The following is a 20,019-nucleotide window of genomic DNA, read 5'->3' on the forward strand; positions in this document are numbered from 1 at the left end:
CACCCTACACCGCTACAACATGCCCATACGTAAGTCGTTTGTATCCTCATGTCTAAATTTAGCAGATACACAAATAGCTTGTGTGACACAAGCTCTCTTATCATAAAACTGTGAGAATAAGTGAGTCAGTTTGAGTCTTAAAATGGACTCACCCTTTGAAATGTACAATTTTTTCTTTTCAATAATGGCTATTGGCTATGTGTAATCATAAGCAGTGTTATCCAGATAATTTACTTAAGCAAAAGTAACAATAAAACAGTATACAAATACTCCATAGCAGATACTTTTAAAAATCATATGTAAAAGTATTTTCAGCTAAATTTATGTAAAGTATAAAAAGGAAAATAACTCATAATACAGGAAAATAAAGCCTTAATGTAATGTTATATTGTACTTTAAAAACTGTACTTAATAAAATACTTAGTTACTTTCCACCACTCATATAACCCATATTGAACTTATGGGTAAATATATCCTACTAAAAACAGAAAGAAAATCACAAATGCAATATAATTGTCAATAAATAGATACATAATCTTTGAGGTATGTTGAACCTTATACCAGCTGCAACACCACATTAAGTATTTGTCTTTAATGTGAGAAAATGAGGCAAAAGCAGATACGTAGAGGTGGTGACACACAATGATTTATTTTATTGACTTTCCCCAAACAGTACCATTTGTTTTCTTACATTCTGTATTGTTTTACCTCACAAAAAAAAATGCATTGTTCCATTCAAACCTGGAAAGTATGTAATTACATTAACATATCTTACAAACAAATGTGTTTGGCACATTTTCATAATTTTCCTTCATAGTTGTATTCTTCAAAGTATAATAAAGAAAAAGATGCTCGGTCTGATCAGGGAATGATAACCTAAATCAGAGGCACATGAGGGGGGCCAGTGTGGGAAAATTAACCAGTCTAGCACAATGCATTCCTGTCCTGTAAGTCAGCAAAAAGCCCAGCAACAGAAGGCAGGGAGGAATGTGACTTTTACATCATTGTAACCAGTTGGATTTTTAAAAGATAACTCTTATTTAACTCCAATTTATTTTATGGTTATTCAATGAACCACAGCAAAATGACATGTTAAAAGAGAAATTGAAGAATAACTCGCATAGTAAATCCACCAGGGTTTTTACCTTAGATTCCCAGTGTTGCAACACCCTCTGCAACTGATGTCCATAGCTGTCATTTGAACAAGCACTCCCACCATTGTGTAAAAGACAACAGCAACACAACCCTGCTTGTGGAAACACAGATCAAACATAAGCTCATTACACAAATGTGGAAAATAAGCTCAAATGCATTGATTTCTGTTGCCAACTTCAAAGCTCCAACAATATTTTTGACCAAATAAATTTGAGGTACGTTCCATGGTCATAATGGAAGACATTAAGGTGGAAAGTTTCTATTTTTTGTGTTTGTCAATCAATCATAGTTCAGCTGTAAACAAACTTTTAACATCTTCAGAAAAAAAAAAATCTATATTTTACAATTTACATGTATTCCTTATCTAGTATTTTAGTCAAAGGGATACCCTTTTGTTTATGTTTGTGTAAATATTAGTCAACTGTGGTTTTAATTACATAACATAAACATTTTAAATAGCCACACGTTCTCACAATCCCATTGTGTGTGTTCCTGGCTCATAGAGCTCTGACACAGCCTTCTTTTCATGACACTATCTAAGAAAAAGCATTTCGCTGAGCAAAGCACTCACATGCTTAACCGTCTCACGTGCTTCTCTTAGAAATATCACCACCATAACTGTAAACGAAGCAGTAGCTTAATAGAAAACAGGTCTTTGAAGTCTACGAGACTGATGAGTCATGCCAGCCTTTAGAGACAGCTAGATCGGATTTAAAAGTTAAGAAACATGGTGAGATACCGTATGTGCTTCAAATGGTGAGCTGTTATGACAAAGCATCATTTGCTCGCTGTACTATTTACAGGCTACAATGTATTTTCACTATAATTGTTTTGTAATCCATGATCAAAAAGCATCTCTTTTTATGAATGTCCTCCTAAATTGAGTCATTGTAGCCACCAGCAACGCATACAATTTGGGGTAGACGCATGTTTAGTAAACTAGTAATTGTACATTTAACAAAACATCTATATAAAAACTTGCTAAACCATACTGTCAAATGTAACTCAGACCTAGAGTGGTATTTTGCCTGTTGCAAAAAATAAATAAAAATACTAGCATCAGGCTATAGACATGTAATACCGTGGAGTCCAAAACATACTTTTCGGATGTGGTTCCAACTGACACCTGATTTGTTTAACTGTAAACTGAAGCTATGTCTTTATTCATGGGTAAAACATCAGAAGAAACGCCATAGAACACTGTTGCACTGATTTGAACTAAGGGTTAGAAAGTTCAAAACTTTCTGTGAATTGCTGTAGTGTCGAACAGTAATTCTGCTGTGCAATTTCACAAACTAAATATTCATTGTTACAATACAAAGTGGACATAAACGAGTGCAATATTTGCTTATTACAAAGTAGGCTGAAACCTTGGCAGTAAGGAAGTGGCCTATGCAAACACTTGAAACACAAAAAGTGAGCAATTTAAACCGAGGCCCAAAAGCAGGCCTTGAGAAAGGACATGTCCACATTAGACAGGGGGAAATAAGGCGTCCGCTGACATGAAGTTTGTCCTTTTTACCCCTCCACCTGTCATACTGGGATCATGTGACCCGCAAAGAACATGCTTTAATCAGTGCATTTCTCACACACACACACAGATTTTAGATTACCACCGAGTGTGTTAAAAACAACTTGTTTTCAGTCATTCGTTTTGGCTGAACCAAGGTCGTCTGATTACAAGGGAGTAACCAAACCATGGCCACTGCCCGTACATGTTCAGACACGGATCCCAGCGGTGGAAGCGTCTTGTCTGCGCGTCACAGTTCTCCAGACAGCGTCGATTCACATCAAAACACAGCATTTGAGACAACTTTCTGATGGTATTTTCCGTTTTTGTAAAGATGCCCGTGTTGCAGTTTCGAATACCTCCCAGATCCCCTCCTTGGTTTTGGCAGCGCACTCCAAATAGTCATATGCGCCAATGCGCGTGGCCATGGCCCGGCCGTCCTCTGCCCTCACTGGCTCCAGCTTCAACCGGGACAGCTCGTTCTTTACGTTCTCGTCGTTGCGGAGATCCTTCTTGTTGGCCACTAATATAATAGGTACATTGGGACAAAAATGTTTGACTTCGGGGACCCACTTTTCGGGGATGTTTTCCAACGAGTCCGGGCTGTCCACGGAGAAGCACATCAGAATGACATCAGTGTCCGGATAGGAGAGGGGCCGCAGCCGGTCGTAGTCCTCCTGCCCAGCGGTGTCCCACAAAGCTAGCTGGACTTGCTTGTTTTCCACCTCGATGTCCGCCACGTATGTCTCAAACACAGTCGGAACATACACCTCGGGAAACTCGTCTTTGCTGAATACGATCAATAGACATGTTTTCCCACACGCGCCGTCCCCCACCACGACTAGTTTCTTCCGGATGTCTGCCATTACTGCCTTTCTTTCTACCTCTCGCTTGAATGTGGCATCCAAAAACACAGACACTCTCGGGGCGTCCACTCCCTCTGCTGTTAAACTCTAAATGAGACGTGTCCCATAAGCCGCTCCCGTCTAGCAACTCCAGAACATTTACCAGCAACCACTGCAATCTCTTTATAAAGCATAGGGTGGTTTCCTAAATTTAGCAATCCAATCGGAAATAAGGAGGTGAGATCACAGTTTGAAAAGGAAGAGGTGATTGGATCTCATCGAGTTTCCTTATGTAGAGGAGGGTCATGGACCACGAGGACCCATCCGATCCGGGATCAGCCAAAATCAAGCAACTCTAACTGCATGATGATGTTTTGCGCGACGATTGTGCGTAATTCTCCTAAAATGGGACTTCTGTTATATCGTGGCTTCTCGTCACTAAATGATTTCCCATATTTGAAATATTGTTTTAACTGTTAATACTCATCATTGTCCTCCGCATTGAATTAACTAGTATTAAATAATCTTTCATTCACTAAGACTTGATATCCAGCAGCAATATGAGCGCCATTTAGGGGAAATGCTTATTCTTAAAATGTTGTATTACAGGTTGCAAAGCACATTAAACACACCAAGGCGTAACATTTATACTACCTTCACATGGTGTACAAAGGGTAACATGTTGGGAGGCAAATTTACATTGATTGTTATACGCATGTCTACGTAGTTCACGCTATTTACAGGGAGGGGGCACTAGCGTAGGCAAACTCTTAGCTTTGACTATCAAGCGAGCCTTGCTAAATCACCGCTCTCGCCAAGGAAACAAAACAATATAGAATTGGGTTGACGGCGTGCAACAAGCATAGACCCTCTCTCGAAACGACAACGCGTAAGTATAGAATCGTTGTTTGTTCACATCGAAAGCAAAAGCTTTGTAAAGCGATTGATTTAAACGCGACTGCCGTGGTGTGAGTGTTTCCCCTTTTGTTTAGCGGTTAAGGCCCCTCTGTTTGGGACTTGAAGGGGGGCCATGTTGTTTAGCCACTGAGTGTTTGGTTGGTGTTTTAGCTCACACAACACCAACTTGCAAATTAGCGTGTGCTAGCTCTTGCATTGGCCATTTGGGTTTATTTGGCTCGTTGCAGCCAATCAATGTGGTATTTCGAGCCGAGAAAATTGCATGTTTTTCGTCAAACACACGGGCACAATAGCTTACTGTAATGCAATGGCAAATTCACGAATTTAACTTTGATGTCTAACGTCGAAAACCAATAATAAACAGAGCAGGCCCGCTGCGGTTAGCGTTAGCTTGTTAGCAAAGGAGGTTGCTAATGCTCGCTAGTTAAGTAGCATTAGCAAACAATAAACATGGTCAATATCGGCTAGTGTCAACAAAGGATTGCACAAGAATGATGAAGCAACAGTATGCAACACGGGGACAAACCTCTGGCCATTAGCCCTTTTAAACCACTATTTACGTAACGTTAAATGTTCAGTCAAAGCCGTAAGTTAGCTTGCTTATTAGCAGCGGACTCTCTGGCTAGGTTAGCTACGTTAGCTAGCCAGCTTGCTGAAAGGCTTGCACATCGGTCTGCCACAATGACCAGTAATGTTGGCTATTTCGCTGTAGCTAGTTATTTATTTTTAAAAGCCAGCGACAGCTCTCGTTGTGGCTAAAAAAATCAGCAGTGTTATGTGATAGCCGCGCCCGTCTTTTAATCATTAGTAACGTTAATGGTAGCGTTGCGTTAGCCACGACCACCAGCTAACACTAAGCTAACGACAACGTTACCTAGCGTTAGCATTTTGGGTCTTGCAAGCCATCATCATGTCTGTAACGCACCTGATTTGTTCTTGTATTGCTCATTCATAAACGAGAGAATCGCCTAATTAGACTTCACCGTTGACGTTAATGTCTTCCGTGTCGGACAAGCTATGTAATTCACGGTACATTTGGATATTCAGGGCGACATTCATGCTAACTAACATTTAAATCTTCAACCGTAGAACAGCCATAACGTGAAGTCGGCAATACAGGAAATTAGTTATGTCCCGTCGAAAAAACTAAGTTGGACCTGTTATTCATGTAGTATTCTTTTGGAGGCATAAGTGTAACGTTAGTTCAACAGTTTCGGTTTGTCTCAAGACTCGCATAATGGCCACATGTTGTGACTTACAGCTTTCATAAATCCATAGCCTACCAGAATACAGTCACCTAACTGTCACGTTAAAATGGGGGGGCCTCATTGACTTTATTCGGATATAAAAAGTAATTTTAGCCATATATCTGAATTATTTGTCAGGCAAATGCTCTGGTAGACTAAGAAGTCAATCAATGCAAGACATCACAAAGGGCCAACGTAAAAACACTGCATATTCTTGTCAACATAATACTTGTATGTTGTTTTGTGCAGGCTTTCCCGTGGAATGAGCGTTCCATGCAGCATCCTAGGTATGAATGACGTGGCCTGGCAGGAGACAAGAGGTGGGATGCTGCATGCAAATGGTGCTCCTGAGACTGTAGGTGTCAGAGTTCATGTTGGGGGAGCTGGACAGGCTTCTGGAGTCCCACATTTACAGGGCATGGACCGGGTTGTTAACAGCCCCACCGCCCCAGGTACCCCGCAGCCTCCACTGAGTGGACGATCTCAGGATGACGCCACAGTCGGATACTTCTTTCAGAGGCAGCCCGGAGAGCAGCTTGGAGGTTGCACACCCAGCAAACACCGCTGGCCAACTGGTGATGCCAATCATGTTGATCAGGTAAAAGGGCCTTCAGTCATTGTAATGGTAGTTAATCTAATGCGGGTTAGAGGGATAGACGGCAGCATTTTGTATCGGCTAAAGATACAAATTTCATGTGCAAACCAAACAATAAAACTCTGTTAGTCACATGTGAAACTAGGTCATTTATTCCACTCGATTCTTCTAGGAGTGTTTTAACGTTGGAGCACATGAAAAAATGTCACTGGCTTTAGTTGGTAGACTATAATGCTGTTGTGTAGCAAACTAATAATTTTACTGAAAATATCTGTAAATACAATGACAAATTCAATTTCGTAGTAATTATTTAAAAACGGGGACTAATTTGAGGTAACGATATAGGTTGGTGAACATTTGCATTTTTTGTATATCCAGTTTTAATCTGGAGAAATAATTTAACTTCATTGAGTAAACAAAATAGAAAAGGTCCTCATCACAGCTATATTTTTGTCACACTGATGCCCAGCGGTTGTTCTACTGTAACCGAATAGACATCACACCAACAGAGAATTCGCTGACTCCAGTAATTAATTTCAACTTAAATCAGATAAGCTGCAGCACAATTGTTACACAAACTGGACTTCTTGGATTGACTTGATCTTCTTACTGGTATCTGTAGTGACACACCCAACTAGTGGTGCAACGGATCATAAAACTCACGGTTCGGATTGGATCAAAAATCGAATCGGCACAAAAGGGAAAAAAAGGGAGCAAATATAACTTTTACAGTTCCCTGTTTTTTTGTTGTTTTTTTTGCAGGTGATGCTAATTGCAGATAATTGATGATCCATATTGGCAGATAGAGATCCCTTTGTTGTTTGATTATAGCAGCTGGTCTACAAGGCTCCAGGCTTTTTTGCCACCATCCCAAACATCATTTCAACCACTCTTAAGTCAATGTAAACCATCAAAAATGTGTGCATACATTGGATTGGGCCTGGGGTTATCACTCAGCCTGATGAAAAGTTATTACAGGGCCACCTTCTTTCTCTACGTTTGTGTGTTGTTTTTTTACAGCAGATTCTATCGGGGTTAATGTTGCATTACTGCATTAAAAAAATAAATAAAAAATCTTCCTTAAAATATTTGTACGATGTCACCGTTAGTGTTTTATGACAAAGCCACAGGCATGCCAGAGTCTTCAGCACCACTACTCTTCACACGGGGGGGGGGGCTTGGGTGAAAAGAAATTGGGTGCAGCAACTCTGTTTTGTCCTTCGTGTAATGTTATAGCGCTATGATTCTAATCTTTCATGTTTGTAATCTTCAAGGACTCGTACAGTGTATGAAATTACTTCTCGACACAGTTGTACTTTGGTGATTATAACTTATGAATAGCTAATCAGGCTTACACATGTAGAATTACACGTTTCAAAGCATGAGTTTCTTACTCTTTCCTGGTGTTTTTTTGTTTGTACGTTGTTGTATTGTGTCGATTATTTAAATACTTCATGTTGGAAAAAGCTTTTGTGGGCTGAAGGGCCTCTTGAAATGATATGAGGCCATGTTTTGTAGTTTATTCGTTTCACAGAACCAACGTATTTTCTGGGTAAAATTGATCAGAAATCAAAGAACAGGTTAGTTTGTTCTGCTCTGCAGCGTGTGGAACAAATGTAATATCCGTCAAGGTCTCTATTTTGTGGCCGTCCATTTAGTGCTGTAAGATTTGTGTTTCTTTTGTCTCAGGTCCGTGCTGCGGATGAAATGAACTATGGCTTTCAAGCTCTTGCTTTGGAGTCCAGGGGCATGGGAGAGGTAAGAGGTTTTTGGTCCTAACATTAGTCTTTTTTCCATTACAGCATAGCAATACATCAAAATGAATATTTATATGGAAAAACTCCCAGTGTATAGGCTTAAAATATACAGTGCAGAGGTGAGTGAATTAATTTCATTATGTAACTACACTAACTGCACTGCAGTAGTTGAAATTATTCGGGATAAAAATGCAATAATGTGTTCTCCATGAAGGCGCAAACGACAATCTTTACAGCCTCTCCAAGTCCATAGGGATGTGTTCATGCTCAAAGGTCTTTGCTGAGGTATGACTAAGTGAGAAAGGGTTAAGCTGACCAACACTACAGTAAAAAACAATATTTAAACTTCAAAACTGTAACCTAACCACTAAACATCACATTTTTAATAACCTACAATGCAAAATTATCTTACAAAAGATGTACACTTTGTGTTTAGCTTCTGCCGGCAAAAAAGCTCTGGGATTCTGATGAGCTGGCCAAGGATGGAAGGAAAGGCATGCTTCTTGGAGAGGAGTGGAGGGACAATGCATGGGGATCATCTCGTGAGTGGCTCCTATATCTCTGGACATTGTATTCTCACTTTTCTTTCTTCAACATGAAGAATTCATTATTGGATCTGCTCGTACGGAATTTATTCCAAATCAAATGACGTAATTGTAAATGGCGTCATGCCTCGCCTAATGACTGTGATTTTCATTGTTGACTTAATCTGACTATGTTTCCCCAGCGATGGTTTATGTGCGCATCTATTCCGATGTTTGATCACGCCTTTTTTATTCAGATCATTCAGTGTCTCAGCCAATCATGGTGCAGCGGCGACCAGGCCAGAGCTTCCATGGGAATGGTGATGCCAACTCTGTGCTTTCACCTCGCTCAGAAGGTGGAGGTCTGGGGGTGAGCATGGTGGAGTATGTCCTCAGCTCCTCTCCTGGTGACAAGATGGATGGTCGCTACAGGAACGGTGGCTATGTAAGTTGAGCTTCTGTCTCACCTCTTAACTCACGAGAGTGAGTTCTCTTGACTTATCGAACACTTATTCTAAAGGGTGGCACGTAGTCTTACCTCATTTTTTTTTTTTTTTTTTTTTATATGTATACAGGGTGGAGGAGATGTTGACCAAGATGGGAGAGAGAAGATTGATGTCCAAGAGAAAGTCTCCCCCTATGAAGAGGACAAGAGCCCAGAGATGAAGGTTGGAGATGAGAATGATCCTGCTAAAGCCAACGGAAGAGGTCTACTTAATGGCATGGACCGGGACTGCAAAGACTTCAAGTATGTGTTCTTTTTACAGTCACGTAAGGTGAACGGCAACCTATTGTTTGGCACTTTATAAATATGGTAATTTTTAAATTCAGACTTTGAACTGTAACTTCGAACCATCATCTGCAACCCCTGTTTTCGAAAAATCCTCCCATTTCATAATGCCCAAGGCTATTTTAAAGGTGGTCTTCTAATGTTTTGGCAAATTTGAGCATTGCAATGAAGCCTAAACGTACTGAAATTGTCAAAATAAGTGAGTGAATATCAATGTTGGGCCTATAGTCTCGTTAACGTTGCTTGGCTTCTTGTCCGAGGCAAAGTCTTGTCCTAAAATGACATATGCACTTCTTTACTCTCCCAGTCCGACCCCAGGGAGCCGTCAAGCTTCCCCCACTGAGGCGGTGGAGAGAATGGGTCCCGGTCCATCAGCTTTGGAGATGATGGGACAGCACCACCCTCATGCCTTCCAGCAACACAACCCCGCTCAAAACAAGGGCCCCGAGGACTTCCAGAGCCAGGAGGCCCAGAACATGGGAGGCATGGAGCAACAAGCCGGCGTGGAGTCCCTCCAGTTTGACTATGCTGGTAACCAGATTCAGGTGGACTCTTCAGGGACTCCAATGGGATTGTTTGACTACAACTCACAGCAGCAGCAGGTTGGTTGACAAACAAAACGCATCTTTCAAGAGATCTATATGTAAGCTTGCTCAGCAGATTGTGATACTTGTTTTATTTTTCCTCCTCCCAGTTGTTCCAGAGATCTAATGCTCTGGCTGTTCAACAGTTAACTGCAGCTCAGCAGCAACAATATGCGCTGGCTGCAGCCCAGCAGCAGCATCTCGGTAAATGAGGCTGTTTGTCTTACGACGGGTGTGGTACAGTGTGCCGCGTGATATAGTTGAACTACATTTTGTCTATGTTGACCTAGTTTTTTCAGTTGTAAGTCATTTGAATGAGATTTGATATGGAGAAATGAATTGCATTGCTGTTCCTCTTATTACCCAGCTGGCCTTGGTCCTGCCTTTGTGCCAAACCCTTACATCATTAATGCTGGCCCCCCTGGTACGGATCCCTACACTGCCGCTGGGCTGGCTGCAGCAGCCTCGCTTGCAGGTGATCATACAGCACATTTCTTTTATCCCTTATGTTCTTGCCAGTTAAAGCTTTAGATGTATTTCTGATACACAATGCTGTTGTGCCAAGTTCAGATAAAAGTTGCTATTCTAATCGGTTGTATAGGATGTGTATGAAACGTCTGAATGTCTTCCACAGGTCCCACAGTGGTTCCACCACAGTACTATGGGGTTCCTTGGGGTGTGTATCCGGCCAACCTTTTCCAGCAACAGGCTGCGTCAGCTGCCAATCACTCAGCTAATCAGCAAGCATCCAATCAGGGGCCAGGCCAACAACAGGTAGGAAGTGTTGTACTTTTGGTCTGAGATGTTTCATAAAGGTGGCCTCGAAAAGCCGGCTCATGAACACAACTCAAAGCTAATATGGGCAGACTAATGCAAGTCTGGTTTATTTTAGAATGCACTGAAGACATCAAGCACTGATTACATCATTTCACAGTGAAGAAAACAGCCATGTACAGACAAAACTATGATGTTAATGGCCACAGAGCTGTATATACTAAGTAAAATATTACAGTACAAACCAGACAGATCTTTTGGGATTGTGTCTTGTTTTAGTGACAACAAATTATGAAAATGCTATTTACTACGAATACAGCCACGTGCCGGCCAAGGTCACTTGACTTTAACTGAAGTACATTCAAAAGCACATCTGTTGCTTGAAATGTAAGTACACAAGTGCAGTTCCTGTCAATTTGCAGCGCATGTGAGACACATTACATTTTGACACGATGTTGACAGAACAACGGTGAAGAGGAACTATGGCGTACACACGGTTACTGTCTGTCAGATTGATTGTGACGCTGTGTAAACCTGAGGTAAATCTTGGCCAGAGAACTAGCTGGACCAGGTGTATTTAAACCTGCCATAAGAAAAACATTCTCTGAAAATGGGCCTGATTTTATTACATTTAATAAATAAATAAAAATGTTCTCAATTGCATCATTGATCATAGATGAGATAACAATGCCACAAAGTAAAAATAGTGAAACTGAAAATATTTAATGAAATATTTAATACTTCGTCCTCGGGCACTTGTAATGCAGTACTCTGGCAGCCTCTGGGTGTGACAGTATCCTTATCGTCTTCTCCAGGTGATGCGCACAGGAAACAACCAGCGACCTCTTACACCTGGGCAAGGCCAACAGAGTCAGCAGGAATCTCTAGCAGCAGCAGCAGCTGCAAACCCTGCATTGGCATATGCTGGGATGTCTGGTTAGTAGACCACCTCGTACAACTACCCTATAGCCAAACATGCTTATCTTCACTGCTTGATGTTGTCTTTAGAAATGTTTTGTACATAGTAATCTATCATTTCTGACCGCTTATTTTGTTCATCTTTTCAGGTTATCAGGTTTTAGCCCCTGCAGCCTACTATGACCAGAATGGGGCCTTGGTGATGGGCCCCGGTGCCCGAGCTGGTCTGGGTGGGCCAGTCCGTCTAGTCCAGACCCCTCTCCTCATCAACCCTGCAGCAGCACAAGCTGGTTAGTACGAGTCCACTAGTCAGTATCATTTCCAACATGTGGATCCACTCTGTTCTTACTTACTTAGCACCACTCAGGGTCTTTCTCACCTCTGCTCCCCGTTTCCCCCCCTCCCACTCTCCTCCCTCCCCCCCTTCCCACCAGCAGCTGCGGTGTCAGCATCTGGCTCCGGTAACAACATGTCTGGTCCAGGCAACGGTCTATACCGCTCAATGCCTCAACCTCAGCAGCAGCCTCAGCAGCAGCAGGCTCCTCCACCCAGCAGCGGCCTGCCCTCCAGCTCATTTTACGGCTCTGGAACGGTCCCCAACACTTCTCAGAGCAGCTCCCTTTTCTCACACACCTCTGCTGCGCCGCCACCACAGACCTCCTCCCTGGGCTTCAGCAGTGCCGCCGGGTCCCTCGGCGTCAGCCTGGGCTCTGCTCTCGGAGGCTTCGGCTCTTCTGGTCAGTGACTTTGGCTACAAGATGCATGTGGATGAACAGAACTTTACTTTTCGAGGTCTTGTTTTTCTCAACTAGTTCTCTATTGTTTTTCTTGCAGTGTCCAGCTCTACCAGTAGCAGTGTATCTCGCAGGGACTCCCTGCTGGCAAGTTCCGATCTATACAAACGCGGCGGCAGCAGTTTAACTCCCATCGGCCAGCCCTTCTACAACAGCCTGGGCTACTCTTCACCCAGCCCCATTGGCCTCACACCAGGTCACTCTCCACTTACTCCTCCACCTTCTCTGCCCTCCTCTCATGGATCCTCTTCCAGCCTTCACCTAGGTAAGCCTCATATTCATGGAAACGATTGATGTATTTTACGTAGTTGATTTAAAGCGGATAATATTTTCAGAAATGTGTCCTCCGTCTCAAGGCGTTCTGTTTCACATGCATAAGGATCATGAGCTACTGACACTCCCACTACAACAGTGTCCGGTTATTCTCTAATCCTAGGTGGCCTGACAAATGGCAGCGGGCGTTACATTTCTGCCGCGCCCGGAGCTGAGGCGAAGTACCGCAGCACCGGGGGGACATCCAGTCTTTTCAATTCCAGCAGCCAGCTGTTCCCTCCGTCTCGGCCTCGCTACAGTCGTTCTGATGTTATGCCGTCCGGACGCAGCCGCCTACTGGAAGACTTTAGGAACAACCGCTTCCCGAACCTGCAGCTCCGTGACCTGCCCGGCCACATGGTGGAGTTCTCTCAAGACCAGCATGGATCCAGGTGGCTAACAAATGCTTTTTTTTTTTTTTTTTTTTTTAACTGTAAACCTAAGAGTGCATTGGTGTACCAAAACCGGCTGAATTTCTTTTCATCTCTACTCTCTGTTTTCAATCTTTCTCTGTCTAGATTTATCCAGCAGAAGCTAGAGAGGGCCACTCCAGCTGAGAGGCAGATGGTGTTTGGAGAGATTCTGCAAGCAGCATACCAACTGATGACTGATGTATTTGGGAACTATGTCATCCAGAAGTTCTTTGAGGTTGGGACAGTTTATCTAGGTGTCATTTCAGTAACAACACCCATATTGATATAGTAGCATTACAGATTTCTCTGTAGCATGTGTGCAGTAGAGTTTGTGTGTTTTTGTGCTGCAGTTTGGAAGCGCAGACCAGAAGCTGGCTTTGGCAACACGTATCCGTGGACACGTCCTTCCCCTGGCTCTGCAGATGTATGGCTGTCGGGTCATTCAGAAAGCCCTGGAGTCCATTTCCTCAGACCAGCAGGTAATTGTAAGTGAGATTATACTTCTCTATGACGTTTTTGCTGACCTTGTTTTTCTTTCATTTCTGTTTTTTGTTTTTTCTTCATTAGTCAACACGGTGACACCTGTTTAAAATTATGCCCTCGTTCCCTTTTATCTTCACTCCAGAGCGACATTGTCCGTGAGCTGGATGGCCACGTGTTGAAGTGTGTCAAGGACCAAAATGGCAACCATGTGGTGCAGAAGTGCATCGAGTGTGTCCAGCCTCAGGCCCTGCAGTTCATTATTGATGCCTTCCAAGGACAGGTGGGTTTATTCTCAAAAGCAAAGGCTCAGCTGTCATTCCCCTTTTTTATAATCTGCTTTTTGCGTTGGTGGAGATGTGAATGTAAAATGTTTAGAATGCCTGCATATGAATCCAAATGTATCCCATTTGCTTTTATCAATGGCATTGTTAATATAAAAGCAAGAATGTAATGAAAAAGCAAGAAATGTCAGTGATGACTTGAAGTGACTACAGAGTAGAGAATCAAACAAACATTACATGTATGCATCCATCGCATGAACATTAAACATGTCACATTTGTTTTGAATAAATTGATGAACCTATGTATGTGGCATCTTTGAAAATGCCAATCCATAGATAAAATGTACTGTTTGTTACTCAGGAAAATCTAAAGTTACTGCGTTTTATTCTGAACCTTCACCCTCTGCTCAGAATAGGTGACTTTGGTTGCTCACAATCTTGTCCCTTTTTGATCTATTTATTTTTCATCTTCGGTCGGCCCCTGTGTTTCGTCCCCGTCAGATTAAAGCTGAACAAATATATTTAAAAGGCAACTTTATCGTAGTCTTGTGAATAATTAATTAATCGACAATACAGAATACAATCCCTCTCTGACTCGGGCTGCTTTATTAAAGATGGATGTGCACAGTCCATATATGCTTTCACTTTCTTTTCCAGGTGTTTGTGCTCTCCACACACCCCTATGGCTGCAGAGTTATCCAAAGGATTTTGGAGCACTGCACCCAGGAGCAGACTCTGCCCATCCTGGAAGAGCTGCATCAGCACTCTGAACAGCTGGGCCAGGTGAGCACATCTGTCTTCATTTCTAAGCCCTCATTGTTTGCAGACGTTTGCTTGTTAGATGTGACGGATCATTGTTGGGATAAGCGCTCGTCATGTGTATTTGCACGTCTCCATGTATGAGCATTTCATATTTTCAGCTCGTCATTATTCCTGTGTAGCTGTGGTCTAAGTGTAAAGTGATAAGGACGAATGTATTTGTACTGTTAGCTGTCATTGCATCTGACGTATGTGATTCTCTAAACATCCACCCTGCCCCTTCACTTATTCCATCTAGAAATATCAAGGCGTATCATTGGAGATGACACCCAAAACGTATTATACAGTGTCCCGCGATGCACTGTTCAAGGTCAGAGCACTTTGCCTCTCTCGCGGATGTCGCTGTCCTCCCTTCCTCTTTCCCCTCTTTATCTTTTCTTGTGTAAAGACTCTAATTTTAACCTGTAAATAGTTCTCCAACTACCGGCCTTCTCCTAACCCTCTGAGCCGTCCTTTTCTCCTCTTTTTTTTTCCCCCCCCCATCTTGCTTTATGCCACAGAGGCTTCACTGATGATCCCTCTCTTTAGCCCAAAGCATCTCCTGATCAATCTGTTTCTCTGTTTTCGGCTACTTAATTTCACAGTAATTGTTTGATACGAGCTTCCAGAGAGTTTAAACTTCAGTGTTCAGAAGTAGTGCTGAAAACACTTCACCTTGAGTTCTTAAATAGACCTCAAGTCCAAAATAATGCAGCTTCTTGTTAAAAACAGATTGACAGGAAATAGATTTGAAGGCAAATACTACCAAATTAATGGTGGCGGTTACATTACCGACACAACCAATTACTACTTTTAACAAGATAAATTCAGAGTGGTGTCATTTGTTGCTTGGTCAGGTGAGTTTTACACCCATAACGGTCTATCACCCATTTCTGAAGGGGCAACGATGCTGTTGGTTGTGCTGTCTGTCTGTTCAGCAATACTCTAAACCAGCAGCATCTGTTGTGTCTGACCTTCCGCAGTGATGACGTAAGGGTATTTGTAAAAGTGTCACTCATTCGTCTACCCATCATTGTAGAGATGCATGATTATCTCACACAAATTACGACCAAGAGTAGTGCATGAGCATCAGTCTGAGTAAAGGGTGTCGCACGGATCCTTTTTTGTGGTTGGTCAATATTTGAAATGTCTTTTTACCTCGAGCTCACACCTGCACTGCCTCCTACAGGATCAGTACGGTAACTACGTCATTCAGCACGTTTTGGAGCACGGCAGGCCAGAAGATAAGAGCAAGATAGTGGCAGAGGTTCGTGGGAAGGTTCTTGTCCTCAGTCAACACAAATTCGCAAGGTAAGTCGACCTCAACAATTTACAAACCACTACATGGTTTGATTCAAGCACAGTGCAGCCACCAAGTCGATATCCAAATCATTTTGTTGTCACCATTAAGGGAAGATTAATGTAGCTTTGATTTGTTAAATCTGCTCAAATATGCTATAAAACTGAGACATCATTTTAACAGTGCTGCAGGAAACGCAAACATTCACTGACCATGGATCATGTTGATGTGCTTGGTTTGTACTATGGGCTGCTCCTTTTTTGCCCGAGTGCACCCTTAACGTACAGTTATGTTGATCCAAAGCACTACCTGGAAAGACGCACTTGAGAAAAAGTAGTGCCTCTCTCCCTGTCTCATCAAATGGATGAATAGTGACCTCTATAAAGCATGATTCCATCCACACAGACGTCAGAAAAGTCATGTCTGTGAGCTGTGACTCCTTCAGCTCCGTTCTGAATTTGTAATTGAAGCTTTCCTCTCTCTCTCTCTCTCTATTGTCCCTCAGTAACGTTGTGGAGAAGTGTGTGATCCACTCTTCGCGTGCAGAGAGGGCCCTGCTGATAGACGAAGTGTGCTGCCAGAAAGACGGGCCCCACAGCGCCCTGTACACCATGATGAAGGACCAGTACGCCAACTACGTTGTTCAGAGAATGATCGACATGGCAGAACCGGCTCAGCGCAAAATCATCATGCACAAGGTTGGTGACCTACTAACTGTGTGATCATGCAGATGTGGAATGACGGGGCTGTTTACATCAAAAGGGAAACACTTGCACTCGTTCCTGGTTAAATACAATGAACCAATACAATGATTAAATCGCTTACATTAAAACATTAATGACTTGTGTTTTTTTTTTTTACTTTAAACCAACTTGAGTGTCTGAGCCAGTTGTGGAAAAAATATTTTGCCTTCTCCCCAAACTTCAATATAGAAGATGGACATGTCTTTATATTTAGCTTTTAATGTTGGACCACATTGATTTTAATCTAGGGAAATTAACAATTAATTGTATAATTTATTATTCTGCAAATAATTTTTTTGATTGGTCAATTAAATGTAAGAAATCTGAGAAAATGCCTGTCAATCAACGGTCCAAAACATTGAATATGCTGTTGTGAAGTACCAACATTTTCTAACCTGGAACCAGTGAATCTTTAGTGTTTTTGCTTCAGAATTGAATTGATTAATGACGTTGTTGTTTATCAGCGAATTGATTCGTAAACAAATCCTTTCAGCTCTGCTCTGAATCTGCTGACCTTTGCCGTCTCTCCCTTCTCAGATCCGTCCTCACATTGCCACTCTCCGTAAGTACACCTACGGGAAGCACATTCTGGCCAAGCTGGAGAAGTACTACATGAAGAGCGGATCTGAACTGGGTCCCATCGGTGGCCCCACGAACGGCCTCATGTAGTCCCGTCGACATCCTGGGTCCCCTGAAGAAGTGGAGGAAGAGGAGGAGGAGCCCCGAACCCCCCCTGTTCTGTGAGAGATGCTCCTTAGACATAGGGGTTAGCCTTTGACACCCTCTGTTATCCCATTTTGAGGGAATTACCAAAAAAAAAAAAAAAAAGACAAGTCAACTTCACCTAAGAACGCTGTGACAACTGACCCCTGCCACCCCGCCACCCCTGGTGCAGGTCCCCAGTGTGGCCCCCAGGGGACGCACAGTCAGCAGGCAGATTTTATTTTTATTTTTATTTTTTCCCTGGGTAAAGCACAAGCCCATTGTTAATGATGTAATTGATGTATTTGACTGGTTTTCATATTATCTTGTACATTTAGTTTTTTACCTTGTAAATTCTCTGTAGAAAAAAAAAAATAATAATTATACACATTGCTGAAATTTCCAATTCCTACAATTAACACCAGCAAGTGATTTTCTAAGGTTAAACTGAGTGATCCTTTTAAATAACCAGACTTATTATGTCGGCTGTTCTAATCAAGTCTAGGCAATTGAATATTCTATTTGTATATTATCCCATGCACCGTAAACGTGTTTCCCATGCCAAAGCAGCTGATGGATTAGTTTTTAAATAGCACTACATAGTATGGATGGATATAAGCCCCTCCGTCCACAGGTGAGTACTATGTGTCCTGTGCCACAGTCACCCAGAGGTCTTGAAGTGACCAGTTTGCGAGCTCGGCTTAGGGGTTGGTGCTTTAGTCTAGGGTGGTGTTTTCCAGTGGTGGCTTATTCATTTTTCAGGCTAATTAGGGGGGAGGGGAGGGAGGGGGGTTTACCCAAGCGGCTTGTAGTCTGCCTGATGTAATTTTCTGAACATTTTCGGTACTAAATATTACAGACTGACCAACCTGAGCTGCTGCATCCACTGAGCCCCATTTTGAGCCGTCTGTCCCTCATCCAGGTGATCACTCGGGGGGGTTTATGCAAAAATAACACGCTACCATTAACTTATAGAAGCAGAGCATGAGGTTTGGTTGTACAGCGGGCGTGTAACCTGGTATAATCTTAACATGAAATGACTGTAGTGGGGGGGAGGACTGGGGGTATGTGTTGGCATGCTGTGACAGGTTTTAATCCTTGGAATGATTTTTTTCCTTTATCATGTTTTGTGTAACATCTTATCTGTCTTGTACTTTGAGATGAACACTGCCCTAGAAACGGTATCTTTATGTACTGAATAATCATCTCTTGCGTAGGAGTAGTTTAACGATGTATAGCATCTTTATGTATGTGTAAATTGTTGCTTTTGGGTATAGGGGCTTGCAGCGACGATGGGACCCCCACCGCCTGAAGGCCGGAGTAGTCCGGAAAAAAAAAAAAAAAGATGTTGTGAAGTGGCACTTTTCCCAGCTTTGTATATCTGAAGTGACATGAACTAGAAGTAGTGGGATAAGTCGAAGAAAGGGATGCTGAAAGAACCTTCTTATTAATGGTTCTGTTCTTTTGTTTTTTACTTCTCTTTTTCATTCGGTTGGGTATGCAAGTGACCAGGCCGGTGGGGCCATCGAAAGCTAATACAATTCACCCATAATGCTCGTAGTGATGGCTTCATATGAATACTTGTAGAATACATGTAGTATATGTGCAGTTAATAAGTGTAAGATTATTAGTTTAATTGAAGAAAAAAAAAAGTCTAGTTGTGGTGTTTTGACAGGCCTTGCTCTAAATTTGTAGTGATGCTTTTATTTCGTCTGTACAGTTGTACATTTGTAAACGTTTATGCTGTAAATGGGATGTCTTTTACACTTTTTGGGGAGAAAAAGGCAAAAATGTGCATTTTGATGTGTGTATATTCATCACTCCTTTCCCCTTGAATATAATGTATACAGTTTTATTTGATCAAGTGTTATTTTAAAGGAAGAAAAAAATCTTTATGGCTTCACAATCTGGCATGTTTTTTTTGTTTTTAATCTGTTATGGGAAAGGCCAGCCTCTATTTGTACTGGAGCTGTAACATCCACTGTTGATAGTATTTCTGAAGTGTGACAGTTTAAAAAGAAGAAGAAAAAAAAACACTCTGTACTAAAATTGAGGCTGCATTTAGTCCTCTCTGATACCATGGAAACTTCACAGGACATGACAAGAATTATTTTTGTACAGATGAGTGCTGTATTTTGGAACAGCTTCTACCTTGTAAGCAAAAGCAATGTAAAATATTGTCAATTATATAAATATGAACATATGAGTTTTGTCACACTGTCAAAGTCATGTACATTTTCAGGTGGCCTTATGTACATTTCCAGATGTTAGATGAAGAAAACAAACTCATTTTTGGAAGCAGAATTGTGACTATGTATGATTAAACTGTTCTTCTAACATTTGACCAGCATTGTTGTGGTTTTTCTCCCGTTTGCCATCTTTTAAAAGCTTTTCTAGCTCAATTTTAATTATCAGATGTACAAGCTTAACGTGATCAGTGTCCAAGATGAGGAAGCGTCACTCTCCATCTTTGAACTTGTGAAAGGTTTATTCCTCTAAATGCTACACAATTATCCCTAGGCACTAGTAAACGGATGCAATTTCACAAGGAAAACTAAACTTGGAAGTGTGATTAA

The 20,019-nt window shown here is 42.0% G+C and overlaps 2 protein-coding genes across 6 annotated transcripts; one reads left to right on the forward strand and one right to left on the reverse strand.

Annotated features, from left to right (window-relative positions):
• Positions 1-624: 624 nt before the first annotated feature.
• On the reverse strand, positions 625-5,687 carry LOC142942122 (rho-related GTP-binding protein RhoB-like). The gene has a single exon (XM_076084312.1). It carries the CDS (start codon positions 3,529-3,531, stop codon positions 2,941-2,943), a length of 591 nt encoding a protein of 196 aa, XP_075940427.1. The 5' UTR covers positions 3,532-5,687; the 3' UTR covers positions 625-2,940.
• Positions 4,241-19,785, forward strand: pum2 (pumilio RNA-binding family member 2). Of its 5 annotated transcripts, none has more exons than XM_076084306.1 (23): positions 4,241-4,399; positions 5,925-6,273; positions 7,960-8,028; positions 8,464-8,569; positions 8,809-8,996; positions 9,127-9,299; positions 9,649-9,943; positions 10,036-10,129; positions 10,293-10,400; positions 10,560-10,699; positions 11,515-11,635; positions 11,767-11,907; positions 12,052-12,354; positions 12,452-12,676; positions 12,848-13,115; positions 13,242-13,371; positions 13,487-13,621; positions 13,762-13,899; positions 14,558-14,683; positions 14,958-15,029; positions 15,888-16,009; positions 16,504-16,696; positions 17,279-19,785. In XM_076084306.1, exons 2-23 carry the CDS (start codon positions 5,938-5,940, stop codon positions 17,408-17,410), a joined length of 3,615 nt encoding a protein of 1,204 aa, XP_075940421.1. In that variant the 5' UTR covers positions 4,241-4,399; positions 5,925-5,937; the 3' UTR covers positions 17,411-19,785. The 5 variants fall into 5 exon arrangements, with proteins under 5 accessions (XP_075940421.1, XP_075940423.1, XP_075940422.1 ...); XM_076084308.1 differs by having other exon boundaries at positions 13,487-13,615; XM_076084307.1 differs by having other exon boundaries at positions 12,055-12,354.
• The last annotated feature ends 234 nt before the right edge of the window (positions 19,786-20,019 follow it).

This window comes from Anarhichas minor, unplaced genomic scaffold (assembly GCF_050575085.1).
Source record: "Anarhichas minor isolate MPS153535 unplaced genomic scaffold, ASM5057508v1 ptg000136l, whole genome shotgun sequence".
Taxonomy (NCBI): Eukaryota; Metazoa; Chordata; class Actinopteri; order Perciformes; family Anarhichadidae; genus Anarhichas; species Anarhichas minor.

Bases quoted from the DNA above. Each gene is read 5' to 3' on its own strand.
- LOC142942122 (XM_076084312.1), bottom strand. From the start codon at position 3,531: ATGGCAGACATCCGGAAGAAACTAGTCGTGGTGGGGGACGGCGCGTGT.
- pum2 (XM_076084306.1), top strand. From the start codon at position 5,938: ATGAGCGTTCCATGCAGCATCCTAGGTATGAATGACGTGGCCTGGCAG. The intron at 6,274-7,959 runs GTAAAAGGGCCT...CTTTTGTCTCAG, and splicing joins ATGCCAATCATGTTGATCAG to GTCCGTGCTGCGGATGAAAT. The intron at 10,130-10,292 runs GTAAATGAGGCT...CTTATTACCCAG, and splicing joins AGCCCAGCAGCAGCATCTCG to CTGGCCTTGGTCCTGCCTTT.